The 23,745-nt window shown below is 36.9% G+C and overlaps 1 protein-coding gene across 7 annotated transcripts in view; it reads right to left on the reverse strand.

Annotated features, from left to right (window-relative positions):
• STAU2 (staufen double-stranded RNA binding protein 2) overlaps positions 1 to 23,745 on the reverse strand; it is a 171,970-nt gene that overhangs the window by 43,390 nt on the left and 104,835 nt on the right. For 6 of the 7 annotated variants that reach the window (XM_039549124.1, XM_019289110.3, XM_039549126.1 and 3 more), the window contains one exon: positions 17,334 to 17,447. The exons of the other annotated variant lie outside the window; for it this stretch is intronic. In XM_039549124.1, the coding sequence (XP_039405058.1) occupies positions 17,334 to 17,447 (114 nt within the window). The remainder of the gene's footprint in view (positions 1 to 17,333; positions 17,448 to 23,745) is intronic. 7 annotated transcript variants of the gene reach the window in all.

The raw sequence follows: 23,745 nt of genomic DNA on the forward strand, positions 1-23,745 counted from the left end.
GCACTTGGTACTCAGACAGAAAAAGGCATTGCTGACATAGAATATCTTATGCTAGCTAAAATTGTAGGGAAATGCTTCATAATATTTTTTTTTTAAAAAATTAAAGTTTAAATTAAAAACACAGGAAGCCACTTTCAATTAGATATTTTTAACATAACTAACTTTCAATCATGACTCTTCACAGCATTTTTTGTAATTAAATTAATTTTCTTAAGTTTTGAAATCCTCATTTCATTTATAGGACACATACATTCAGCCAACTACAGAAGTAAATCAAGTCCTGTGGGTCCCAGATGTCAGAATTCTGAACAAATGCAAGTAATCACAGAAAATTTTAAATTACATAGAGTTTTTACCCTATAAAAAAGGTTTATATCTATGCTTACCCCTATGCTCTTTGAGTCACATCAGTATTAAACAAAACAACAAAGAGATTTAAAGAAAATTTTCTTGGCTTTTCTATCAAAAAGCAACAAACCAGTAAATATTCTATAACTCATCTTAAGCTTGCACAAATCATATAATTTCTAATGTATCACCAAACTGCTCTGGGTTTCCTACTGCTGCCTTTGTTTTCCAATTTTACCTATGATATGTACACAAAATGCTAATGAGCTAAAGCAATTTTCTGTATTTCTAGGCCAGTCTCTTCCTGTATCAATGGAAGAAGTGTGCTTGTAAAATAATGTGGGCTGGTTAGTAGCAGCATGCTTCACTTTTATAGTAACAGCTCCTGTAGAAACTACAGCTTCTACATGACTTGAAAATTAAATATAAAAGAAAAATATATCTGCTTTATGTAATGTTTTGAGATCATAAGCTCCTTTATAGAACATTTTATTAAAATGTTCTATAAGGAAGGTAAACTCTCCAGCTGTAAGACTGTATACAACTTAATTTCGAAATATCTTTGAAATGCATGTCAAATGAAGTTAGACAGTAAAACAGGTGTAGTTTGATCATTCCAGCTGTATGTCAAAATTCTTCCACATTGTTGGATAACATGAAAGTGCAGCACCAGTTTCTGTCACCCTCAATTTAAAAACTTTTGATATACTACCTCTGAGCATGGAGTTGTTTAAAGACTATCTCTAACATCAGTAAACTACATGTACCACCTGCACCATGACTTGAATTACTGAAACACAACACTACACAATTAAAGAGATCTCAGATTTCAGCAGAAAAAAACATTGTACTGAAGAAATTTATAGCAAAGAAAAATATTTAAAATGTATTTCAAATGTGAAATATAGTTTGATTGTGTATCTGATGTATACTTCTTACTGGATACACCACAGTGATAAGGTATTTTAAGTATGTTGATAGATACTTATAGTCTGGGCCAGGTCTTGAAAATGCTATGTAAGTGTGTGACTTTACATACAAGTTACTCCTGTGAATTAATTTTAACTACTCAGGTAAGTGCTTTGTAATGACATAGAAATTTTTGCAATTTCTGTAAGAATGAATATAAAATATATACATTACTTCCTATGTAGACAGACAGCATGTCAGTATATTCCTTTTTTTTTTTTGCTCTGGGGCAATTTGCAAGGACTCTTTTCCTAATCATAGTTGTAATTTTATTTTATTCAACATTGTATAAGTATTTTGAAATAGGACTGGATTAATAAATTGGTTTCAACATCACTGCTCAGATGTATGCTGTTTCCTGCCCATTTGTAGGAAAATTTGCATTTTTTAAGATTTATTTTCTCCTTAATTTTTGACACTACATAAAGATATTATGCAGAGAGTACGCCAGATGATTATTTAGAGAACACAAATACATTCTCTGTAAATGCAACCTTTAATGACATTTACTTAGGAAACTTGCTGGGCACTGATTGATTGATTCTGAACCGGAGCCCAGCCTCATACAAACCACATTCATCAAAAGCATCCTAATCATACCACCATGTTAACATTTTGAACTTTACTTTCAGTACTTAAGGAAAGGAATTCATGAAATAATCAAATTTAGGGGAAATTGACTCTTATTTTTCATATATAGAGACCTACTTTCAACACAGATAAGGCATTCTTGCTGCATTCTCTGCTTTCTCCCAAGCAAAGAGTAAGAATTGATAAAAAGGGAGTAAACCTTTAATGTTGACAGGTAAGCATTATAAAATGGAACTTGCAATGGGTAATCCACAATGATGCAAGCTCCATCTGATTCAGATGCAGATCATTTATTCCAGAAAAAGGACAACATTAAAAAATTGGTATCAAAAGTAATGCAAAGGCTACAACAGCAAATGCTTAGGCACAGGGTCAGAATGATGTCAAGAAACAGGAAAGTGTTATTACCAGTAGAAATAGTATTGATGTACTAGAACTTGACCGCACTTAGCTCTAAGCTCCAAAGTTTGAAAGGTATATTGACAGATTAGATGTTTTCTGAAAAAAAATAAGGTGAGGATCTTCCCTGTGTTTCAAGACTGAAGAAGCTTAAGTTATTCTGCTTATGAGACAAGGTGTGGGAAACCTGACAGTGGACCTCCAATACCCATGACAACAGAGATTTGCAGGGAGATGTCTCAAGAGTATCAAAGACAAAACCAAGATCCTGTAAAAGGTAGAGGAAGATGAGACTAGAAGAAAGGTGCACAACTTCTCCCCAAAGTAGAGAAGAGTAAGAGTGATGCTGAGATTTTTCTTTCTTCTGCCAGACAAGGAGTGGAACAGAAACTTGCGCTGAACCTCTGAAACACTGTCTTCAGCAAGTTTCCAGAGCCAATGCACTACACCATCCAATTCACAACCTGAAAAGACATTCTGACTTCTTTATAGAAGAGGTCTATATGGCACCTGGTTATACCACTCTTAGCTGGCAACTTGGCTTTTTTACCTTCTAATTTCTAATGGAAATGAAGAACGTGACTGCAAATGCTAAAGTTCATAAGATACAACCTAGAATCTTGTTCCATCTGATAAAGACCATCCCCCTCAAAACTGCACTCCTGATTGAACCATCAGTCAAATACCAGTCTTTGATACTCTGGGCTGCTGCTCTCTCAGTTGTGAATGGTTTGTGATCTGGAACAAGGTTTTAGAAGGGAGGTCTGGGAGGGGAGTAAGAGGCATTACTCGAAACAAGACACTGCTCTTCAAGATACAACCCAGTGACATATCTGTGTTTAGGACAAGGGGCACGAATTCCTGTGATTTCAACAATGAGCCTTTATGTTTCTATGCTTCCCACCACCTCTTTTTCTACAACTATGAACAAAATTTTCCCTTTCAGTCACTTTTGTCTGGCTAGAGGCAATGGGCACACAAGTGCCAGCTACAATGTTTTGTAAAAGAAAATAGAGCAAAAGGGAGTTCAAAATACAAATTACTCATTCTACAATAAAAATCATGAGATAGCTGGAAACTGCAGCTTTCATGTACCCTGGGCTTTAAAAAAATAGCTATAGGAACATCAGTTCTTAATATGACTGTGTTCAGTGACGTGGTAGTTTACTCTCCCACATTTAGACAAGAGCCCAGCCAAAACAAAGATGGGATCCTAAACCCAGACAACATAGCTGCATTTGCTATTTCACCACAGATCAACCTCCATTCACACCAGTTGAACTTGCATTTTTGACTCTGTATCTTGCACAGACCAATCATCTGGTAATCTAATGGAACACCTCATATGTAGACCTACATGAAGTATGGAAATGTTTACAGAATCAGGACATTTGGCCAGAATTTCTTAATGAACTAGTGTTTTAAAAGCTGTGTGTGCTCTTTGTTTATGAATACTGTAGCATAAAGTATCTCAAATCAGAAGTCCAGAATTAGAGGGAATATTTGAAATATAGTCTTTAATTTTTCTCATAAGGCCTTGATTTGTACTTCAGACTTTGGATCACAGTCTGAATTATATTTAAAGCCTCATGATTAACCTCTAACTCTACTAAAACTGTTCAGAGGAGTGCTACTACATTGTTACACACAGCACTGTCCTTAGGCTGCTGAACATATCTTGCCTAAATAACTCAGCAAGTGATAATCTTTGAAACAACTTCTGGCAGGCTGTTAAATCAGACTGTTTTGTACCTTCTCATGCTTTCTTTCATTGAAAAAAATCTTTCAGGCAAATAATATATTCTCTTTTTTTGAATTTTACACATCACTTTAAAAAGCTACAAATTTTTTTATTTAATCAAAAGTCTTGGGTACCTTTTAATCACTTAGCTTTTTTGTCTAAAGTTGAAGGCTTATTGAAAATAGCAGTTTGCTCCTTATCGCTTTTCTCACTGTCATGATCAGAAACTAGATGCCCCTTAAGATATTCCATAATTTCATCAAGTTCTATCCCTCCTGTTTTTTCAACTGGTTTCAGTACTGTTCTCTTCACTCCACTGCTTATTTTGTCACATTTCCCAAGTTTTACTATAACCCAGGCTTGGTATATTGCTGTATGTTCTGGAGGATATTGAGATACAAAGCTCTCTTGGCGTGTTTTTCTAAAAGGCATATCTTGTACACAGAAAATAATCTGCTTCTGAAGTTAACGCTTAGCTTGCTACTCTTCCTTCCAGATGATATAAAATATAACTGTGACATTGTATTTGGTCATTGGCTTAATGCAAGTTATTTTGGGATTTGACAGGTAAAAAAATCCTGCTGTTTACTCACGACTTGCCAACACTGTTAGGATAGGAAGATGTATGTCTAAACATACTAAAACACCGATTCATAAGGCAGATGCAGTATGACCAGAATGACTTAAAAAGTGTATATATGAAGTGTATATATATCTTAAAGCAGTAATTTCTCTACATGAAGAACCAAGACATATTGCACTGAAAAGGAGCATGTTGAGGGGTAAGTGTGGTCATCCACTGCCATGCTGCTCAACTGACTCTTTGAGAAGCTGCTTTGTTTCTAAAACTTCAGTCATGAACTTCCCTCAAAAGTGAAAGTTACTTTTACCAAGAAGCTCCAGCCATACTAAAGTTATCAGCTTTTGCTTTTCTTTTTCATATTTCATTACAACTCTGTTAAAACATTTGTTATAGAGCAAAACAGAGAGTCCAAATAGCAAAGTTCCTTTAAAATCCTGAGTACTGTTCTTTGCTGAATGTTGGTTGTGTATCACTTAACCCTCAGAAACACTTTGACACGAAGAGTGAACAAAGCCATCAAAAATAGGAAGGATGTAGCCAAAATCTTTATTTTCCAGGACATTATACATACTCTTTTATTCCAGTTAAAAGCTGCAGAAAAACAGAGTCTTTGAGAGAAGAGTATGAATTTTGACTCTTTCCATTTACATTTGTCTCAGGTGTTACCTTTTCTAAAAGCAAAGTAATTTATTTAAAAGCATAACTTTCCCTTTTATATGAAAATATATGTTGTCCAAAACACAATTTCCTTACACTCTACTAAACACAGACAGGGATGGCTAGAGGCTACAAATCTTTAGGTTCTCCACTGATGCATAAACTAAACAAAAAAGACAACCTTACTTGTTTCAGAAAGCTTTATTAGAATAGGAATCTTTGAAGACAAACACAAAAGATTCTAATATGTTTAGTTTTTATAATGTAAACAACTAATTTAATGCATCACTAACAATATACAATACTCTCCATCTTGCAACATGAATGCAAGGAAGAAACTGATGTAATCTGTGAGATATTTCAAAATAATTAATTTGAGAATAAAAAAAGAACTTTTATTGTGTAAACTCTCCTTGTTTGCCTTTTATAAAAGGATCAGAAAACTGCAGCACTTGAACCTTTGCTAAATGAAGGTAACAAGCAATCTTTTGAACTGGCCTCTAAATTAAGAATGTGTAATTGCCTGAGAAAGGGTATTTGATCAAAAGGGGTTTAAGTGTTACTTATCAGGAGAGTTCCAAGAAACTCAAGATCCAGTTTATTTAAATGAGGGCCAAGAAATTTTCAAATTATCTTAAAGTAGTTTGACGTGTAAATTGTGTCTTTGCCAGCATGTCAGACTTCCTTGCTAGTATTTTAGTTCTGTAAGGGCAAATGGGATTTTAAGCACTTCTGGATCAAGCCAAAGTTTGATGCCTCCTTTTAATTTCCTTAACTCCCTCTCAAACCCACATCTTCTTGCTCCACTATTTTGTAGCTTATAAAGTTATGGCAAACATTCCTTTACCCTTTTTTTCCTATTATTTTCCTCACAAGCATGGATAGACACAGGATGACCAAAAAAAAAAAAAAAGTTCTATATGTTGAGATTTTACTTTTTATTTAATTTGAAAGAATGATCCTCTTTTGTGGCATTCCAAAATCAAGCCCCAGGTTCTGCAGTATTATGTGCACTGATGAACTGAGGCACCCTGGGAAGCCCCACTCACAGGCACAAAGGTCCATGTATGCCCAGCTCCCCTCTAAATGACTGACAGTGTATTGTTATACCACTTCACATAAACGACAATGGAGTATTGAATCAAACATGACAACATAAAAATCTCCTCAATTCATGATTTCATACAGCATGCTGTGCTAGAAAAAACTACCCCAATTATTCAAAACAATATTGAAGTAGGAAATATTTAGGAGGCAGTCTGAAATAAGGCTGACTTGCTGAACAGCCCAATGCTTTGAGGAAATGTCTAAGCAGGCATTCTATGACCTCACAAACCATCTAAAATCTTTCCACTACTGGGATAAGCCTTGTAACCAGTATCAGCAAAAGATGTTATTTTTATCTAAGTGGCTGAGGCATGGTGGCTACAGGGACTGCTCAGAGCTCCACTGCTATCAGCGTAAGGACTTGAGGCTTCGGCACTTGTCTTACTTTATCTACAGCCAGTACAAGAGATTCAGCAACATCAGCTGCCAAAATGTCCTTTATGAATCCATGCCATGCAACCAAATTTTAAACATCCTGAAACAAATGTAAAGCTCCTTTACAGGCAGCTGAAGAGCTGAATGCTGAGGACAGAAAGATCTTGTTTTGTCTGCAGGTTATGCTTAGAAGAAATACACAAGGGAGGAAGAAGACAACCTTCCAGGTACTGCAGGGGAGCACAGTGACTCCATCTGAACACGTCCTACTACCTGCAATTGCCTCCATAGCCTGACCTGGCAGTCTCAGCTCTGGGTCCATGTGGCAACTTCCAGCCATGAGGAGCACGTGGCTGGAGGTTTGAACAATGCCGCCACCAGCTGGATACCTACCCGAGGCAGGGATGGGGTTGGCTGTAGAGCAAAGCATATTCCTACAGAAAGCAGGTATACATTGGAAAGAGCAGTTTTGCTTTGGCCAAATCTGCTCCCAGACCCAGGATGGATATTCTGCATTTTCAGCTGTAAATACCTTTAGGAATTACAAGCTATTTGTTACAGTTTGTGTAGCTTTGTCCACTTGTGGTGAAAACCAAAGGGGAAGATTCACTTGATGGTCAACACTGGACTGTGAAAAATCACAGCTTAAGCCTCTTTAACTCCCAGGAGGATATGAATCCTTCTTTTCATGATTCAGAACAAAGGGGTAAATATCAAATGAGAATTCCACCAAACTTTACTGCTCACGCAGCTTTATTGAGCGAACTGCTCACAGAGTCAAAAACCAGGACTGCTCTGTGGTTACCACTTTGTGTTCCTGTGGCTGCCCAGCTGTGCCTCTCTGTAGCATAAGAAGGGTTTCTACAGAGGGTTCATGGTCCTGTGGGGACAAGCATAGAATAAAACGTACATCTTCTTTCATCTTGCATGAGTGTGTGAACCCTCAAGCTTATTAGTAAAATAGTTCAGCATTTTTCCCACCAGTTTCCTAAATTTCAGCCATTTTCTTAGTTTCACTACAAATGCCCATGTACAAAATTAATTATTTTTTTTGGCTGGAAGCTTTTTTTCTTTATTTTGGACCAATTTGAACTGGTGGGGTTTTGAGGGGATAAAGGATGAGAGAGGAGATTTTGGACTGTAAAATCAATTATTTGTACAGCCGTAAGGATCTGTGGAAAACTAGGTCTCACAGTCTCTCTAGTGATGGGAAAGAGAAAGAATGAATATGAAGAAATATTGATAAAATTTAAAGTTTAACTTAGGAGTTCACTGCTTTGGTTTAGCTTGATACCTCCATTCTAGTGTTTATTATCTCAAGTCCTGGATCCTTGAGAGAGCGAATTACTTGGAAGCAGTCTTACATTTAGCATATGTGAAGGATCTTGCTGGAATGAAGCATTAGAATTGGAACAAAGACAGTCTGTAAGAGCTACGAAATGGAGGACACAAGTACACACAGAGCTTCTGGGGATACAGAAACTCCTGTATCAAGTAAGGATATTGCACATTTGATGCTTTGAAGAGAAGGTTGTTGGTGACTCCTTCCTGTCTCAAACAGTGGGATGTTCTGACTCAACGACTACAAAAAACCTGTACATGTAATGAGTCTGGAAGCAGAGAGAGGGATTTTATGTTAAGTGAGCTATAGGAAAGAATATAAACACCTTCCTCCCTGGAGATGTCTGACACTTTCCATCAGGGCATCAATGACAAGCATGTAAAAAAGGAAAGTGAAATCAATTGCTCAGGTAACCATTAGTCACCAAGCCAGGGTAAATCTTCAGCTCTTTCTTGATGGAGTATTTAAAAAAACATCCATGGAAGAAAGCATGGATGTCTAAGAACTGAGTTTAACCATAGTGCTCCTCAACATAGCTCCACAACTTTCTCGTGCTCATACTTACAAAATTACCTGTTACTGATTACTAATTACTTATGATTCCTGACCTCATTTATTTCCCATTAAGTCTATTGTCAGAGCATTTATTATGAAATCCTGGCTTCTTGAAATGAATCCTTGAAATGAAGGGGTGTAGGATGTCAAATTTAGTTTCTACTTGCACTGTGTAGATCAAGGGGTTGTATGACAAACGTGCAAACCAAAAACCATGACATTTCATTTGTGCTAGATGCATGCATAATGCCAGCCATGTGATATTATTTCAAGAGAAGTGGAAAAATTAGGTGGCAAACAGAATTTTGGCAGAAGCACAGTTCTTCAGATGCCACATGTGCAAATCATTATTTTGTCTTGCAGAATGATTAAGGAAATGTATTTTGAAATGCCAATTATATAATTAGGGTGTTAAGCAACTTCACTGAATGACAAGTGATTAAACACAAATCAACAGACAGACAGAGCATTACTTTGAGTAGAGTGTAGAAAATGCCACAGAACAACTCTAGCAAGCACAGGGTGAGCAACAAATTGAGTGTATATATTGCTAACAGTTTCTTTGTCTAAAATGGAGGTGCCTACAAAACAGGCAGCTGGTCTTTGACTGTTAGTTTTAATTTGTAACTTTGAAAGGTTTTACCAGTCCTAGAAATTAAAATGGACAAAGCTATTAAAATTAAAATGCTGCCTGTCAGGGGTTAAAATGAAAAATCTAGATCCTTGTCAATCTCAACTGCAAGACAAGCTACTTGGGGGTGGGTCTCCTTCCATTTGATTTTTGCCTCTATACCAGCTTTTGTCTAGTAGGTGTATGTCTATCCATTTTTAGCTGTTGAGTAGGAGAAGAACCTACCTCTGTTGTCTTCCCTGTGTTTTTCCCTGACAGGGAAGAATCTGTTAGATTTCTTGATAATACAAGTGGGCTGAAACTCCTGCTGAAGCGTGACAAGGGAGTAAACTGACATTTTTAGCTTTTCTGAACTTCTCCAATACCTTTCCCTTTTAAGCTTCTTCCCTTTCCTAACAGCCACAGCAGCAAGAAAATTCAAGATTTTTACATTCCACCATTGTCCATCTGAGCCTAAAGTAACGGCAAAACAACCAAACCAGAAACAGATTGCAAACTTAGGATAGTGAACAGCTGGCCTGTGGTCCCTGGAAGATTGGCTTATTGTATGTTGTTAATGCTTTTCTTTCCACTTCCACATGTTACACTGCACTGAAAGCTTGCTAAGGTATTTTAATGCAAGTAGCTGCTAAGGGTGCAGTTCCAAAACAGCTAAAGTTCTGCAGGTCAGGGCTGCTACAACCCTGCTCTTTCCCCTTCCATGTGCCCTTCCTGGTCTCCTATTTTTGCCAGGTCATGCTACTGCACTGTGAACAGCTTTAAGAGTACTAGGGAAGACAAACATTTCTACAAGAAATTAACTTCTCTGTACAGTTAATTTTTTGCCTTATCCCCTTTAAATGACATTTTACAAGGTGGGTAAGCTGACCCAATAGCTTGCTGCTGTGGAAAGGGGTGGCTCCCTCTCCTCTCCTCTTGGGTGGGCAGTCCTGATGTCTCCCTTGCATCAGCACTGGTGTTCATCTGCAACCCAGTGGATCATTTCAACTCACTGAGCTGGCTAAAAGCTTGAGTTTACACCTAGCTCAGCAGTTTAGGAAGCAGCCAGGACTGGAGATTAAGTAAATGGGAAAGAACAATCAAGGTAGAGTGCCTCATCTTGAAGATAGTCAAAAGCTGCCTCGACACAGGGCAGCCTGTTTTAGATGGCCTTGCTCAAGCAGGGGCCTTGGAGGAGGTGACTTCCAGAGGTCCCTTCCCACCTCACCCATTCTGTGATCCTGTGAACCTCACCATTCTTGTGAAACCTCACCAGTAGCAGTCATAAGGATATTTCACTTCTTTTCTCTTTTTCCAACAGAGGAAGACAGTCCCAAAAACATCCATGGTGTTTGTTTGTCACTAGTTACAAGTTACATGCCAAGCATGTAAGATAGGCAGAGACTGCAACAGTAGCATTTCATACCCTGCTGACGTTGCTGTGTAAACAAACACGCATTTCAGAGCACTGAAAAATCCTATTATGCATCTTCATCAAGAAGCAGTCACATTGGGAAGCTACTCAGGAAGCCCTGAATTAGAGGATTGAAAGAGTCTGGCAAGGAGATAGCCGTGCCTTGGTTAGCATTTTTTTCCCATTCAGCAGTTAATTAGTAACTCACTTTTTGAAAATTAAAGATTACACTTCCTGAACAAATACATTTGATCTTGGGCTCATCAAGGAAAACTTTAGCAGCTGCCAGGGAAAAGCAAATGTTCTGTCACGTACATCCAGATTGACATAATGCAAAACAGAAGATGAAGAATTTGGAGAAAATGTACCAACACTTCCACACACAGTCGTGGGGAGCACAGCAGATGAGGAAAAATACTGAATAGCAGACAACAATCCAATGAGCCTAACTAAAACCTGATGGGATGACTCCTTACTGCAGCATCAACCTAAGAGACAGAACAGAAGACTGAAGCATGGTGCTGTATATTAAAAGTAGTTTATATTTCTGTCCTACATGAACTGGATCTTTTGGAGCACTGGGCACTCAGCTTTACCCACCCCTGAAGGGTACAGAGTTTTCAAGAAAAGGCAGCAGCCAGTGAGAACACCCTTGCAGGAGAAGGAGACTTAGTTGTGTGAGATGTTTTCATAAGATCAGGTAGGAGTCCTGATGCTGAAGGGTCTGGAATAGAATTGCCAAACTTTGGGAAAACTGATAGAAAATTTTTAGTTATTAAAACTAAAGTTTTATCATTTTATCAAGGAAGTCACTCTGAAGAAATGATAACTGCATTTACAATAAGTAAAGTAGAAATGTGCTGAGAAGTGAATCATATCACCTAAGGAAAAAAAAAAGACAGAAAAGGATGTATTTTTTAAAGAAAACCTTAATATTTTTTCATTTTTTTTGACCATGTCTGGGACATAAAAACCTACTGTGAAGTAAATCTGAATATCTAGAAAATATTAATTTCTCCTTAGAAAAAAAATAATTTTAATTCATCTGGTTTCCTGACCCGGAAAGGTATTTTAACAAAAAACACAACCCCATTTATCTTTTCTGGTTACAGCATTGGACAAATTCTTAGCCTTCACATACTCAGTGACTACACCTTTAGTTATTATGGCTTTTGTAAATTCCCCAGACACTGCCTCCTGAGCATGCTCTACAAACAATTCTCAGACCATAACAGAGATGTGAACCTTCATATGTGCTATGCATTTGCTGTTACAATGTAAAATTCTTCTCAATGCTCCAAGCACCTTCCCTTGAGCCTGTCACACATCTCCAAGGTCTTTTTTCCCTTGAGAACTACTCCAGCCCTTCCTGTGTTCAAGTGCCATCAGGAGCTGCACACATCTGGGCATCCCCACTGTCTGTTAACCCTGCCCAGCAATGCCTGTTTGCAGACCAGCAACGATGCTTTGCTACAGACCACATTTCAGTTTGCTCTCCACTGCTGTCTGCCAAGCTTTCCATCAGTGATTTCTGAAACTGCTAAATGGGGCATCTCCCTTTCAGTACACCCCCCCTCTGCTGGGCTCTCTGATCAAGTCTATCTTATCAGTAGTTTTTCCACTTCTACAATTTCTGTCCCTGCTCATTCCCTTTCCAGCCATTTTTATACTTGAAAATAAAAGTGTTATTAGTGGTAGATTTTATATAACATTAAACAATCATTATCTGTCCTGCAAAATAAAAGTATTCTATCCTGTGCGTTGCAAAGTGCTGAGGAGTTTTAAAAATACAGTCTAATATACAATACAAATATAATAGATAACATTAAGAAGGAATAAAAATATTGGCATGAAAGGTTCATTGATACCACTTTAACAGCATATCTCATTGGGAGTATTAGGTGAAGTAAACAGCTGAAGTCAGTAATAAACAAATGGACAGTATTGCCAGCTCCAAAAAACATGCATATGGTTAAAACCTCCAAAATCATCAAAAAGTATTAAAGCAATGAGACTTTAGAAAAATGCACTTCTCTTTGATCTGTCTCCTGAAATTCAAGTAGAGAACTGGTCACTCCTCAATGAACATTAAGTTGCTTGGAGTTTAAAATTCACTTGTACAGGCAGAGTATTCCATGGCAAGCATTCAAAATCTCAAAATGGGCCCAAGCTGTTCTTTTTCATCACCAGCACTGACTTTAAATAATTTTATTTAAAAATGAATGTTCATACTTTCAATTTGCCTGCTGTTCAGCAAGCCTTAAAAATGCACCCAAGAGTATTTTCTTTCACAGCTATGACAACCACAGGAGTGTGATACCCCAAAGCAGATACATTAGCTTTAACATTCAGAAAGACAACAATTATAAAGCCACTAAAGATGGTAGCATTGCAAGTTGCTAAAATATACCTGTAAACATGGAAGCTGAGTTTGACATTGTCTTCTACAAGGGATAGCAGAAGTATATCACTTAGATTGAAACTGTGTCACAGGCTGTCTTGTTTGACATAGGCCATCAAATTTAACCTATTCATTGCAGTGAATCCAGTGATATTTGTTGAGTGAAGTACATCTCTAACAACTTTATGGTATTGACTAGAGTCCTCTGGGGAAACAGAAATCTATTTCCTTCAATTGCTTGCATTACATCTTCTAACTTATAGTTCTTAGTGTGCCTGCACTCAAGAATTCAAAGAACTCTTCATGTGTCACAGTTCACTAAAACTGGAAGATATTTATTTGTATCAGTAACAAGAAATTCAGGTTTCAGTACTTTGAGATGTAGCAGTGAAGAAGATGCCTTTTTTTGGAGGGGTTTTTGATCACCCCTTCTGCTTAGCTCTAACTTTCTCTCTTTATCCCACTTCTGTGGCCTTTAGACATTCACTGCCCCATTTCCCTACACTTTCTTAGTTTTCTGCTTCATTCCAACTATTTCTGCTTATATAGCCTCCTAGCTATGAATTTTTCCCTCTTCTGCCTCTGACTTTTCATATCTTGAATTTGCTCAATGACACAAATAAAAATTACCTGGACTTCCTTTCTGTTACTTTAAATCATCCACTTTCAATTCATTCCCCAGCTTTATACCACATGCCTGAATTCCATCATAAGCCCTGAGAACAGGTCATCTCCAGTCCCACATCAAGACAAAAAATACCAGGCTACACTACCATTAAGGAAAAACTCAGGTTTGATTGAGAAAATCAATGGAAAGTGGTAACCATTTTAACTAAAAGCTACTTGTAACTAAATTTTACTGAAAAAACCCTCCAAAGAATAGTTGCCGTTAAGGAAAGAGAAATTTATAGTTATAGTCAGGTAACAGGAAACAGGAAAAATAGAAAGAAAGCATTCAGGAAAAAAAATTATGAACCCCATTAAATTTTTATAAAAGAGGTTGGCATACCTGAATGCGAAACCCAACAAAATATGTGGGAAGACAGACTGCAGAGGTTTTTTAGGAATATTTCCCATTTTTTCTTTTTGTCAAAAAAAAAAAAAAAGATCAGCAATTGCTTCCACAATGCTGCTTCATGACCAAATGAGATATGCCTTGTCAATCAGACATTTGAAATACACACTAATTAGTGTACCAGTGTGATATGTTTACATTAATCTGAAATTGCTCAGATGAAGTATGTGGGGAAAATATTTGAACTCATTAAAATCACAAGCTAAACCAATCTAAAGAATGAAAACTCCCTACAGAGTCCAGGAAAAGAGCAAGAGACTTGAAAAACTACAGTGTCAAGCCTTGACATATTTGAAAAACCCAGATAATGTACTTATGTAGGATTGTAACCACTTTGGTATCTACTGGGTAACAAATCTCCCACTGGATATGAGTAGGGAGACATGTTACAAAAGACAAGTCTGATCTAAAAGGTATTCTATAGTGCTGGAGATGCCATTGGCAACACTGTTTTTTGTTTCCCTTTTCATTTCTATCTTTTTTTTATCAGGGTACATGATCACCTGCTATGTACCACAGCACTGTGGTTCTCCTGCCACAATATAGCAACAAATCTGGTATGTAGCTTTTTTATTAGATACTCTCACACAATATGTTTCACCCCTTTTCCCCCAAAATATTCCAGAGTCTCATTCCTAAAGTGTTCCATAATAAACCCTCTAGAAATTATAGAATCAATATTTTAGAAAAAATGTGAGACAAACTATCTTCATAAGCACAGAAGCGGACAGTTCCTGAAGTCAAACAATGCCAGGCCTCACTGCTGAGGCACAGATCACTATCCCTCCACTGAAATCACAGGCTGCCAGGTAACCAGCCCATCCTAACAGTCATACAATACTACAGAGATCATTTACAAGTAACAGATTACAAAAGTTAAAGAAGAATTTCTAAAATTCAAGTTTTATAGCATACAGTTATCTTGCACTTATTTGATTTGACACTTTAAAATGGAATTCAGTTTGACAAAGGTGCGGCATTCTGTCTCCGATTTTTAAAACAATAATAACTGTATCAAATCAACCTACTGTGAGTACAATTGTAAGAAACAAGGAAAAACATACCAGCCACACAGGAACAATAGAGAAGAGGGGAATTTTCTTTTAATTAGTCCATTAATAGCTCTAATTTTGTCATTAATTTATTAATTCCAATGCCTGACAAGCACTTGGTTTGCTAATGATTCATTTTTCTCTGTTTATTCAGGTGATGAAAAATGATGCTTTAACTCAGTCCTGCTACCCCCTTATCAAACACAACCAGTCAATAGCATCCCTCTTCCCCAGAAAATGAAATTCCTTTGACAGTTAGGAAAGGCATGAGCAGAAATTTGTACATCCTGTCCAGTGAGTGGATCTATTTTGTGAGCCACTAGTTGGCATTTGGCTTTCAGATGATTATTTTCTTTTGCTCTCAGCTCAGATGAAATCTTTGCACAAGTGATGTGGGTTCAGTAACACAACAACCTCATGCAATAACAAAACATTTTTCTTTCCATTTTAAGAGCCCCGTGGAAAATTACGTAACTAAAACCAATTATGAACATTTTTTAAACATCAAATTGAAACAAGATGAGGAAATTCTAGCTACATAATGGCCCAAGTAAATTTAATTCTACCTATTTGTGAAGGTGCTGTGATAAAATCTTTATGTGATTTTATACAAATTTTTTTTCTTCTCAGAAGAATATCCTGTTTGGAGCACTGAATGGGTACATTTGGGATCAAACTAATGCTGCACATAACCTGGAATTTCCTAATTTCTAGGTGCTTGACTTTGCAGGCTCAATACAACTTTTTCATTTAGACGTCTTAAATATATAATTATTCAGATGGCTTAAATGTGCTTTTTGCTTACAGAGTCTTTTTTCTGTTTACATATCATACTCTAGCCTAAATAAATGCTAAGACAAAGGCCAAGCTGGCTGGTAGCCCAGAATGTAGTTGTCACCAAATTGACAGGGACCACCTTAAATTCATTGAAATGTCTAAATATCGTAGTTGTGTTATAACTATATTTTAAAAGCCTATCTTTACTGAAAGAAAAATGGAGCAGCTTTAGAGCAGCATAAACAAGTTGCTGGATGAAATGAGAATTGAATGTCAAAGTATGGTCTGACTTACCACAGCTCTCCATTACTGTAAAACACCAAACACTTAAGGGCAGGAAGTATCCTCATGTTACCATGCAAATAACTAATGGACTTAGTTTATGTTAACAACTAACTTAGGAACTTTCAACAAAAAACCCACTAAACAAAAACATGGCTAAGAGTGTCTGAAACTTTTTCCCAAAAGTAACTAATTCTGCTAATTCTTAAGGTGACTTTCCTTTCTTTTCTTAGAGAATCTTGCACAGAGTCTGATAAAATGTACAGCAAATGTGAACACAGTACCATTTAAAGATGACCTGCAAAGGCAAGTAAACACGGTAATTTTTTCTAACCTACTGAAGATATGAAAGGTGCAATGTTTGGTTTAATGTTTTCTTCTACTTGTTTCCTTTTTGCTTTTAAAACTTTCAGAGTATCAAAGTCTTGTCTTGCTTTTATACAAACAAGTGTTGGAGGACAAGACAACAAGAATGGGAGTCCCCCTCAGTTCCCGTCTGAAGCAGCAGGGTGATGAATGATTAACATTGAGCCTTTTCTTTTCTTCTGGCTTTTTGCCAGAAGCTTGAATTAAATGTTTTAGCTACAGCCAAACAAAATGGGAGTTTTACAAAGTCTGATTAAAAATGCCTTTCCCCTCTCAAATGCCAGTTTCTTGTGACAGACGATGGCTAGAGATGATGGCTTCATCTCTCTGCTTTTCCAACTGCTGATAATCTTCTAACAAAAATAGGATAGACAAGACCTGATACACACGTAAAAGCAAATCAAATCTTTGCAGAAACCTTACATCTGACTTTAAAATCAAAGCAAGCTCTTCAGGCTTTCCTAATATGTCTTAAAAATATGTAAAAGGCAATATAGTTTTGTCTCCTTTTCATGTCACTCTTTAGATCTAATCAGGATTTTAGTAGGGCAAGAGAGGCAAATCCCTGTGACAAGAACATGCCACATAAAAAGCATAAGATGTGTCAAAATTTAAAATTACTAATGCTGACATTCTGGGCTTACCAGATATTAATAAAATTACAAGAGTGTGGGGTGAAGGTATTATACCTGGTCATGGCTGGCTTCAATGGAGCTTCCGATACCTTGGAAAGTCATCTGCACAGGAGACAGTGTCAAACAGGTCATACACTCTTTGCCATTTTGTCTATCACTGTAGTGTACCTATAACAGAATAACATACGTAATCTGCTAAACACCAGGTTTGCACAAGGGAGTCATGCTAAAATACTGTCCCTTTTCAACAAGCTTGTAAGAAGAATTCCAGACATTTACATTGAATTCATCTTAAATACTAAAAAAAGCGTGTGTAAAATAGTCTAGATAGTCACATGCTGAACTGGGGCCAAATTTTCCATGATATGCCTGTTGCATAACTTTTGTAGTGCTGAGTTCTTCAGATTCTGACATCTTTCAGACTGAATTCAAGATGTTGTATCTATATAAGAATCTAGTTTCAAGTTAAAGTTTCCAACCTATGTGTCATTTTTAACAGCATATTGTAGTTTAGTTATAAAATACCCAAGTAAATCATTACAACCTCCAAAAACTTGCCAATAATAGTTCAATTTTTTCGATTGTAATTTCATTTCTAGTAAAATCCACTAACTCTTTTGACATTACTATTATGGTACATATTTCAATTAAATCAAAATTACAGATAAAATGGAGAATTCACATTCTTCTTGAGATGTCTAAACTGTCCTTTTCTAAGAGTAACTCATTCCCTACGGGCGCCAAGATGTGCACGTTGAACCTGAACTTGCATGAAATACAGAGGAAGATAGTGCTTCTACTTGAATTATTCTCTTTGTATTCAGGTTCCCTTCAGATGGTTTTTAAATCCCTTAAAGAAAGGATGGATTTTAACATGATGAAACAAAATGAAATTAAGTGTTGCTAGGGTTTCATTATTAAGAACAGGTTGCCACTCCTGCTGAATTGTTGAAATATTACAGTTCTCTGCATAGCTCCTGACTTCTAGACAGGCAGATCAAGCACTTTGTTCTACCGGAGAGGTGGAATTTAGTTTATGGTGGTAATTTACATTGACTATGTGACCCCTGTCAGAATTGGAAAGAGAGATCAGCTCTGCTGGAGACAGACCTTTTATGTTAGTATCTATTTACAGCTGTATAGTTCTCAGGCAAAAGGTACATGGTAAAGCCTCATCCTGACTTTTAGGCTACAAAATAAATCTTACTATTTCTGAAGACAACTGGGAACCATATTAGGTTTACTCCTGTGGAAATGGTTTAGTGACAATATGACAATTGTAAACCATATATTAAATCCCCTGTGCCTAACTCTTCTCTGCCACAGGTGCAAATTGGGAATATTTCAACTGAAGTAAAAACCAGTGCAAAACTGGCTGAGTGAGAGGAAAACCAAGCTGGTCCTATGTTTCAGAATTATTTTACTGACAACACACCAAAACCGTTTTGCCGTGGCCAAAAGTAAGATACAGAATGCAAAAGTCTTGTACTGTGTATAGAAATACTGATTTCATTCAGCCCCTCTTAAAGCTTTCTGGATTATTCCTGTCTCTCTTCCTCTCAACCCCCACAGTATGTGCCTACTAAATTGCTTGTGGCTCTCTGCCAGAAAAGCCATACTACTTACTTAGAAACCACAAGAGGCCCCTTCACATATACAATGGTTTAACTTTGATTAATTGAAAGAGGTATGAAGGTATGAAATTTGGCTGGCAAATATAAACTGAAGTCCTTTAAATGTCAGGGACTACTGTTATGACAAAGGCTTATCAAGCTTCCAAAACTAGTTGCAAAGTAGATATTCTGCTGAGTACATGTTGTGGGAATGTGATGTGAGAAACGGGGCAGAAAAGATCAAGAGGATGACTCTGTACTGCAAATATGACATCACAAAAGAGGCAAAATCTGGTGACTGAGAAAAGCACATATGTAGAAACAGGTAAATGGCACTTTCTGAACTGTACAGCATATTTGTAGACTTATTTTTAGTCAGAATAATATGAGTATACAATTCACTAGTGTCCACTGGAATAAAGAATGACTAACAACTGAAAAAACAGGAGATATCAAGAGGAAAAACTATTTGTATTTCATGACACTACTGTCTGCAATAGCAGGTTTGACTCACATCCCCTTTAGAGTCCCACATTGAAATTGCAGTAAATTCAGAATTTTTGGTATCTTCCTAGGCTTAACTTTCCCAAGGGGATTTCATTATGCACTTTTGGCCTCTTCTCAATGTATCAAGGCCATTATTTTGTAATTTCTCAGACAACAGTTCTCTAATTATCTCTTGCTCGGCTGAAGCTCTTCACTTGAACCAAAATAAACACTTTCTATATTAATGATATGAACAGTGATATGAAAGATAAAATACTGGACTTTGAATAGGAACAAATAAAACTTTGTCCTTTCATCAAATCTCCCTAGTCTACAGATTTGTGCAGTCAGAAGAAACATTCAGGCTTCTACATTTGGCATGTGTATGTGCAATTTCCCAGTAATCCTGTTTTGTTATTTATCAGTCCAGTTGCTACATTCTCAAACTATGTTATTCCTTTCCCCTTCAAGTTTGATCTATGAACCAAAACTTGGGGCTTTTTAATTCACCTATTTGAGCAGAATGTCCAAAATAGGCACTCAGAAAGAAACAATAGTAGTTAAATAATTATCAAATAGCCCAAATAGCAGCAGATGCTTCTTGGGTTTTGGCCAGCAGCATGTTGCAAATATGTCAGTTTATATGTCCATGCTATTTATTACTGAGTGTGGGAAGAATCTGAATGTCTATAAAACTCTTTTAAGAATATAATATCCTTTAAGGCAGGGGAACATAAGAGCACAGCAAATACCTGAACCAGTATCTGTGATCAAGGAGTGATGACTGAAGGCTGGCCAAGTGCTCTGATGGTGATTATGTAGTCATTATTAAGATTCATGACGACAAAAATAATACTTTTCTAAGTTCCTCTGTGCCTTAAAGAGTTGGGTGTATTTAACTACAGCCCATCTCATCATACCTCTGTTAGGCAGGTAAGGACACTTTGTGAACAGACTTTAAATGACTCATCCAAATTCACTTGGCGCTGGCTGAACTGACTGGCAGTGCTGGGACTACAACCCATCATTAAGGCCTCTGGCCTAGCCACAACTGGTCATTTTCTCTTTCCATATGTTATGGAGGTAAAAAAACAAAAGAGTTATGAAAATAATTACTCTCTATGTCCAGGACCTAATTTCCCAGCTTCACTTTTTATAATTAAGGGACACTCACAGATTAGCTCAGTGCATTTAAGGATTAAACGGCAATGAATTTTCACTCATTAAAATTCAGAACATTTTACTTAGATAACATATAAGCAGAGATTTGATGGAAAAGAATTAGGATCTGGTTAGAAAACAGTGACCAGCATATAGATGTCTCTAGTAAGAGTTGTGCAAGTTTCTGAGCAAAATGCAAGACTCCAGCCTCAGACTATTATGAGTGATTTACACATAATTCTCCTGCAAGGTTTGTCTACACAGCACAAAACGGTGTCACCACAAGATCCTGGCAATAACTCTAAATGAGCCTGCTCATTTATTGGGAAAAGCACACAGCACTGCCAGCTTTTCTCCTGGGTAACTACATACACCTGAGATAAATCATGTAGAGCCAGCTCAAGAATCCCAAACACAGCACTCCACGGTGCTGTGCGGGCAGGGCACAAAACCTCAGTGCGTAAAACACAAAGGGCATCCCAGACATCAAAATAAAGAAACAAATTCTAGAAGTATATTTTTTCACAATGCCACAGATTTACTCACACATGTATGCCTTCGTGTTCCTTGTTCACACGACATGCAAGTGTATATTCTTTTACAGATTGCTTCAGTCAGGAAACAGCAGCACAGTATGAGTATGTATGGATGGGTACCATTCACTGGAGTGTGTATATAGAAATGTATGCGAAGGTCTGAAACCACTTGACAACTTATGTTGAAATTTGGCCCTTGTCTTCAATATTTTAAATTACTGAAGAGATGCAAATATTTTGGTGGGCATTTATAGCTACACATAAAGGAAGATATAAGATGAATCTTTACAATGTTAACAACTGAATGTGGAATGGCATAGCCAGAATTCTTAACTTTATATGTTATTTTATACAGGAAAAAGTAAACTACACAGCATAAAACTGTATAGGAAATTACATTTTAGGGTACTTCTGTCATAATGCTGCTTCAAAAGCAGGAAATTTCCCATTTCTGTCATATTTATATAAAGATGTCTCTTCAATCTACCTTGACTATAGTAACCCTCCCTACCTGCAAGTGTTCTGATAGAAACAGTAAAAAATATTTCAGGATTTATCTTGCAATAAGCTGCTTTAAAAAATTGGATCAATATGGATTTCAGATAATGGCCATAGCTAAACTGCAGAAATTATTCTCTAAATACAATGTCAAGAACAGTATAGTCTGCTGGCCTTCAGCATGTGTGTCTGAATTTGAATGTCTGTCCTCTTGCAGGGACAAGGGCTTGTGGTTTACTGAGTCACAGCTGAGGAGGGTGAGAGACCTGTTGTACTACTACTTAATCATTAAGCTTGACTATAATATACCAAACTACTGTTAGAAATGAGCTAACTGCACCAATAAGAGTCTGAGGGGAGCAAAAATAAAGGCTACTCTTTTCATACACTGCTACTTAGATGTTCACAGTTTGAAATGCAACTTCTGTCAGGAAAAACAGTTTCTTGGACATTTAATAATTTAAAAAAAATAATACAAATTACCGAAAGAAAGAAGTAATCTGTGACACTGGAGTTCAAGTTTCCAAACTGAAAACTATTCTGAGTAAAAGCATCAGCAGGAGTCTTAGAATGCTAGACAGAAATAAACTAGGTAATAAAATGCCATTATGTTCAGCAATGCACAAATCTTCTGGATTGACAAGCCTGGACTATTTTGTTAGAACAAAGGATGGTATTCCTTTAAATCTGCCCCTTAAAGGGAGAGCACCCAATTTAGTCCTGAGTTTACAGAACAGCTTCCAAGATTTTACATAGGCTGCTTTGGATTTACAACAGCAAGAAAACCAGAATGGCCTCAGAAATCAGATATTAAAATAGTAATTTTGACTTGAACAAGAGTCTCATGAAACAGTTTACTTCCTTTAGCATCCTAGTGAAAAGCTGTCTTTTCCACATGGGTCTTTTATCTCCCACTTTATGTTGCTCATCTACAGCTAGTCATGCCAACTATTCAAGAAAAAATGAAACAAACCTGTTTGGGCTCCAAGTCTGTTTCATGCTTATTTACTGGTGAAGAAATATTTCTGGCACAAAAATAAATTTAACATACTTGCTCATTTCAACCATTTTCTTAAAGCCAATTTTAGGAGCTTTCACCTTATAGTATTCTAGTACGTGAAAGCATGAATCCTTGTATTATCCATAGAGCTTTCCTAACAAATAATAGATCCATTTTTTCAGACACAGAGCAGTATGAGAGAGATTCCAAATACCACTTTTCATTCTTACTACTTGTTTTACAATTTTCCTTTTTTTTTTTTTTTTTTTTGTGAGAGTAGAAAAAGAAAACAGTAAAAACAAAAAAAAAAAATTGGGGAAAAAATCCCATTATACAAACAAAACTTTTACAAAAAGTTGAAAAATAGACACAAAACCCAAGTCCGAGTTGAAAAAAACTATCCCAGATGAAATAATAAGACATACAATAAAAAAAAAATAAAATTAAAAATCAGAAAAAAGGCATTGAATCAAACTGTTTCCTGCAATGCTGGAGTTCCTTGATGTAGTGCGATTACTAAATATAGTATTTTACTAATCTCAGCAGGGCGCTGGCTAACTGCATGCCCGTCAGATGTTTTTAACTGCCACCCCCTGTGGAACAAATCTAAGGAGCACATGAAAAACACCCACATTTTAAAAAGCCCCCTTGCTAGATCATTAAGGAAAGATAAAGGCCTGTACATTCGGATGGGATATATAACACAATCATTGTGCCAAGAAAACATATGTTTGATTAGCGCGCCTCAGGTTCATTAATCGCTGTGTCTGCTTCACAGCAGTGGGTCCAGTTTCCACCATAGCTACTGCACCAAAGGGTAAAGACACTTGGTAGCTTAAAGACTGACAGTTCAGCAGTAAATCTTGAGCTATTCCAACATGCCTCTCTCACACAGTTTGAATAGCAGCTGTACCATAGCCTTAAATCTTCATTAAAATACAGTCCTAGGGTTTAGACTACAAAATAAACCATTACTGCACCATAAATAGGCAACAACAAGCAGACTAAAGGCATTGTCACAGGTTACTGCAGCAGTATTTCACACTCCTGACTACAGTAAGGCAGACACTTGACATCTACAAAAACCAGAAAAGTACAAATAAGACTGAAAAAAAGTATTTTATACAGTTTCCAAAGAGAATATCTAAAATATCTGCTAAATGCAAAGCAAG

Source organism: Corvus cornix, chromosome 2, assembly GCF_000738735.6.
Source record: "Corvus cornix cornix isolate S_Up_H32 chromosome 2, ASM73873v5, whole genome shotgun sequence".
NCBI lineage: Eukaryota > Metazoa > Chordata > Aves > Passeriformes > Corvidae > Corvus > Corvus cornix.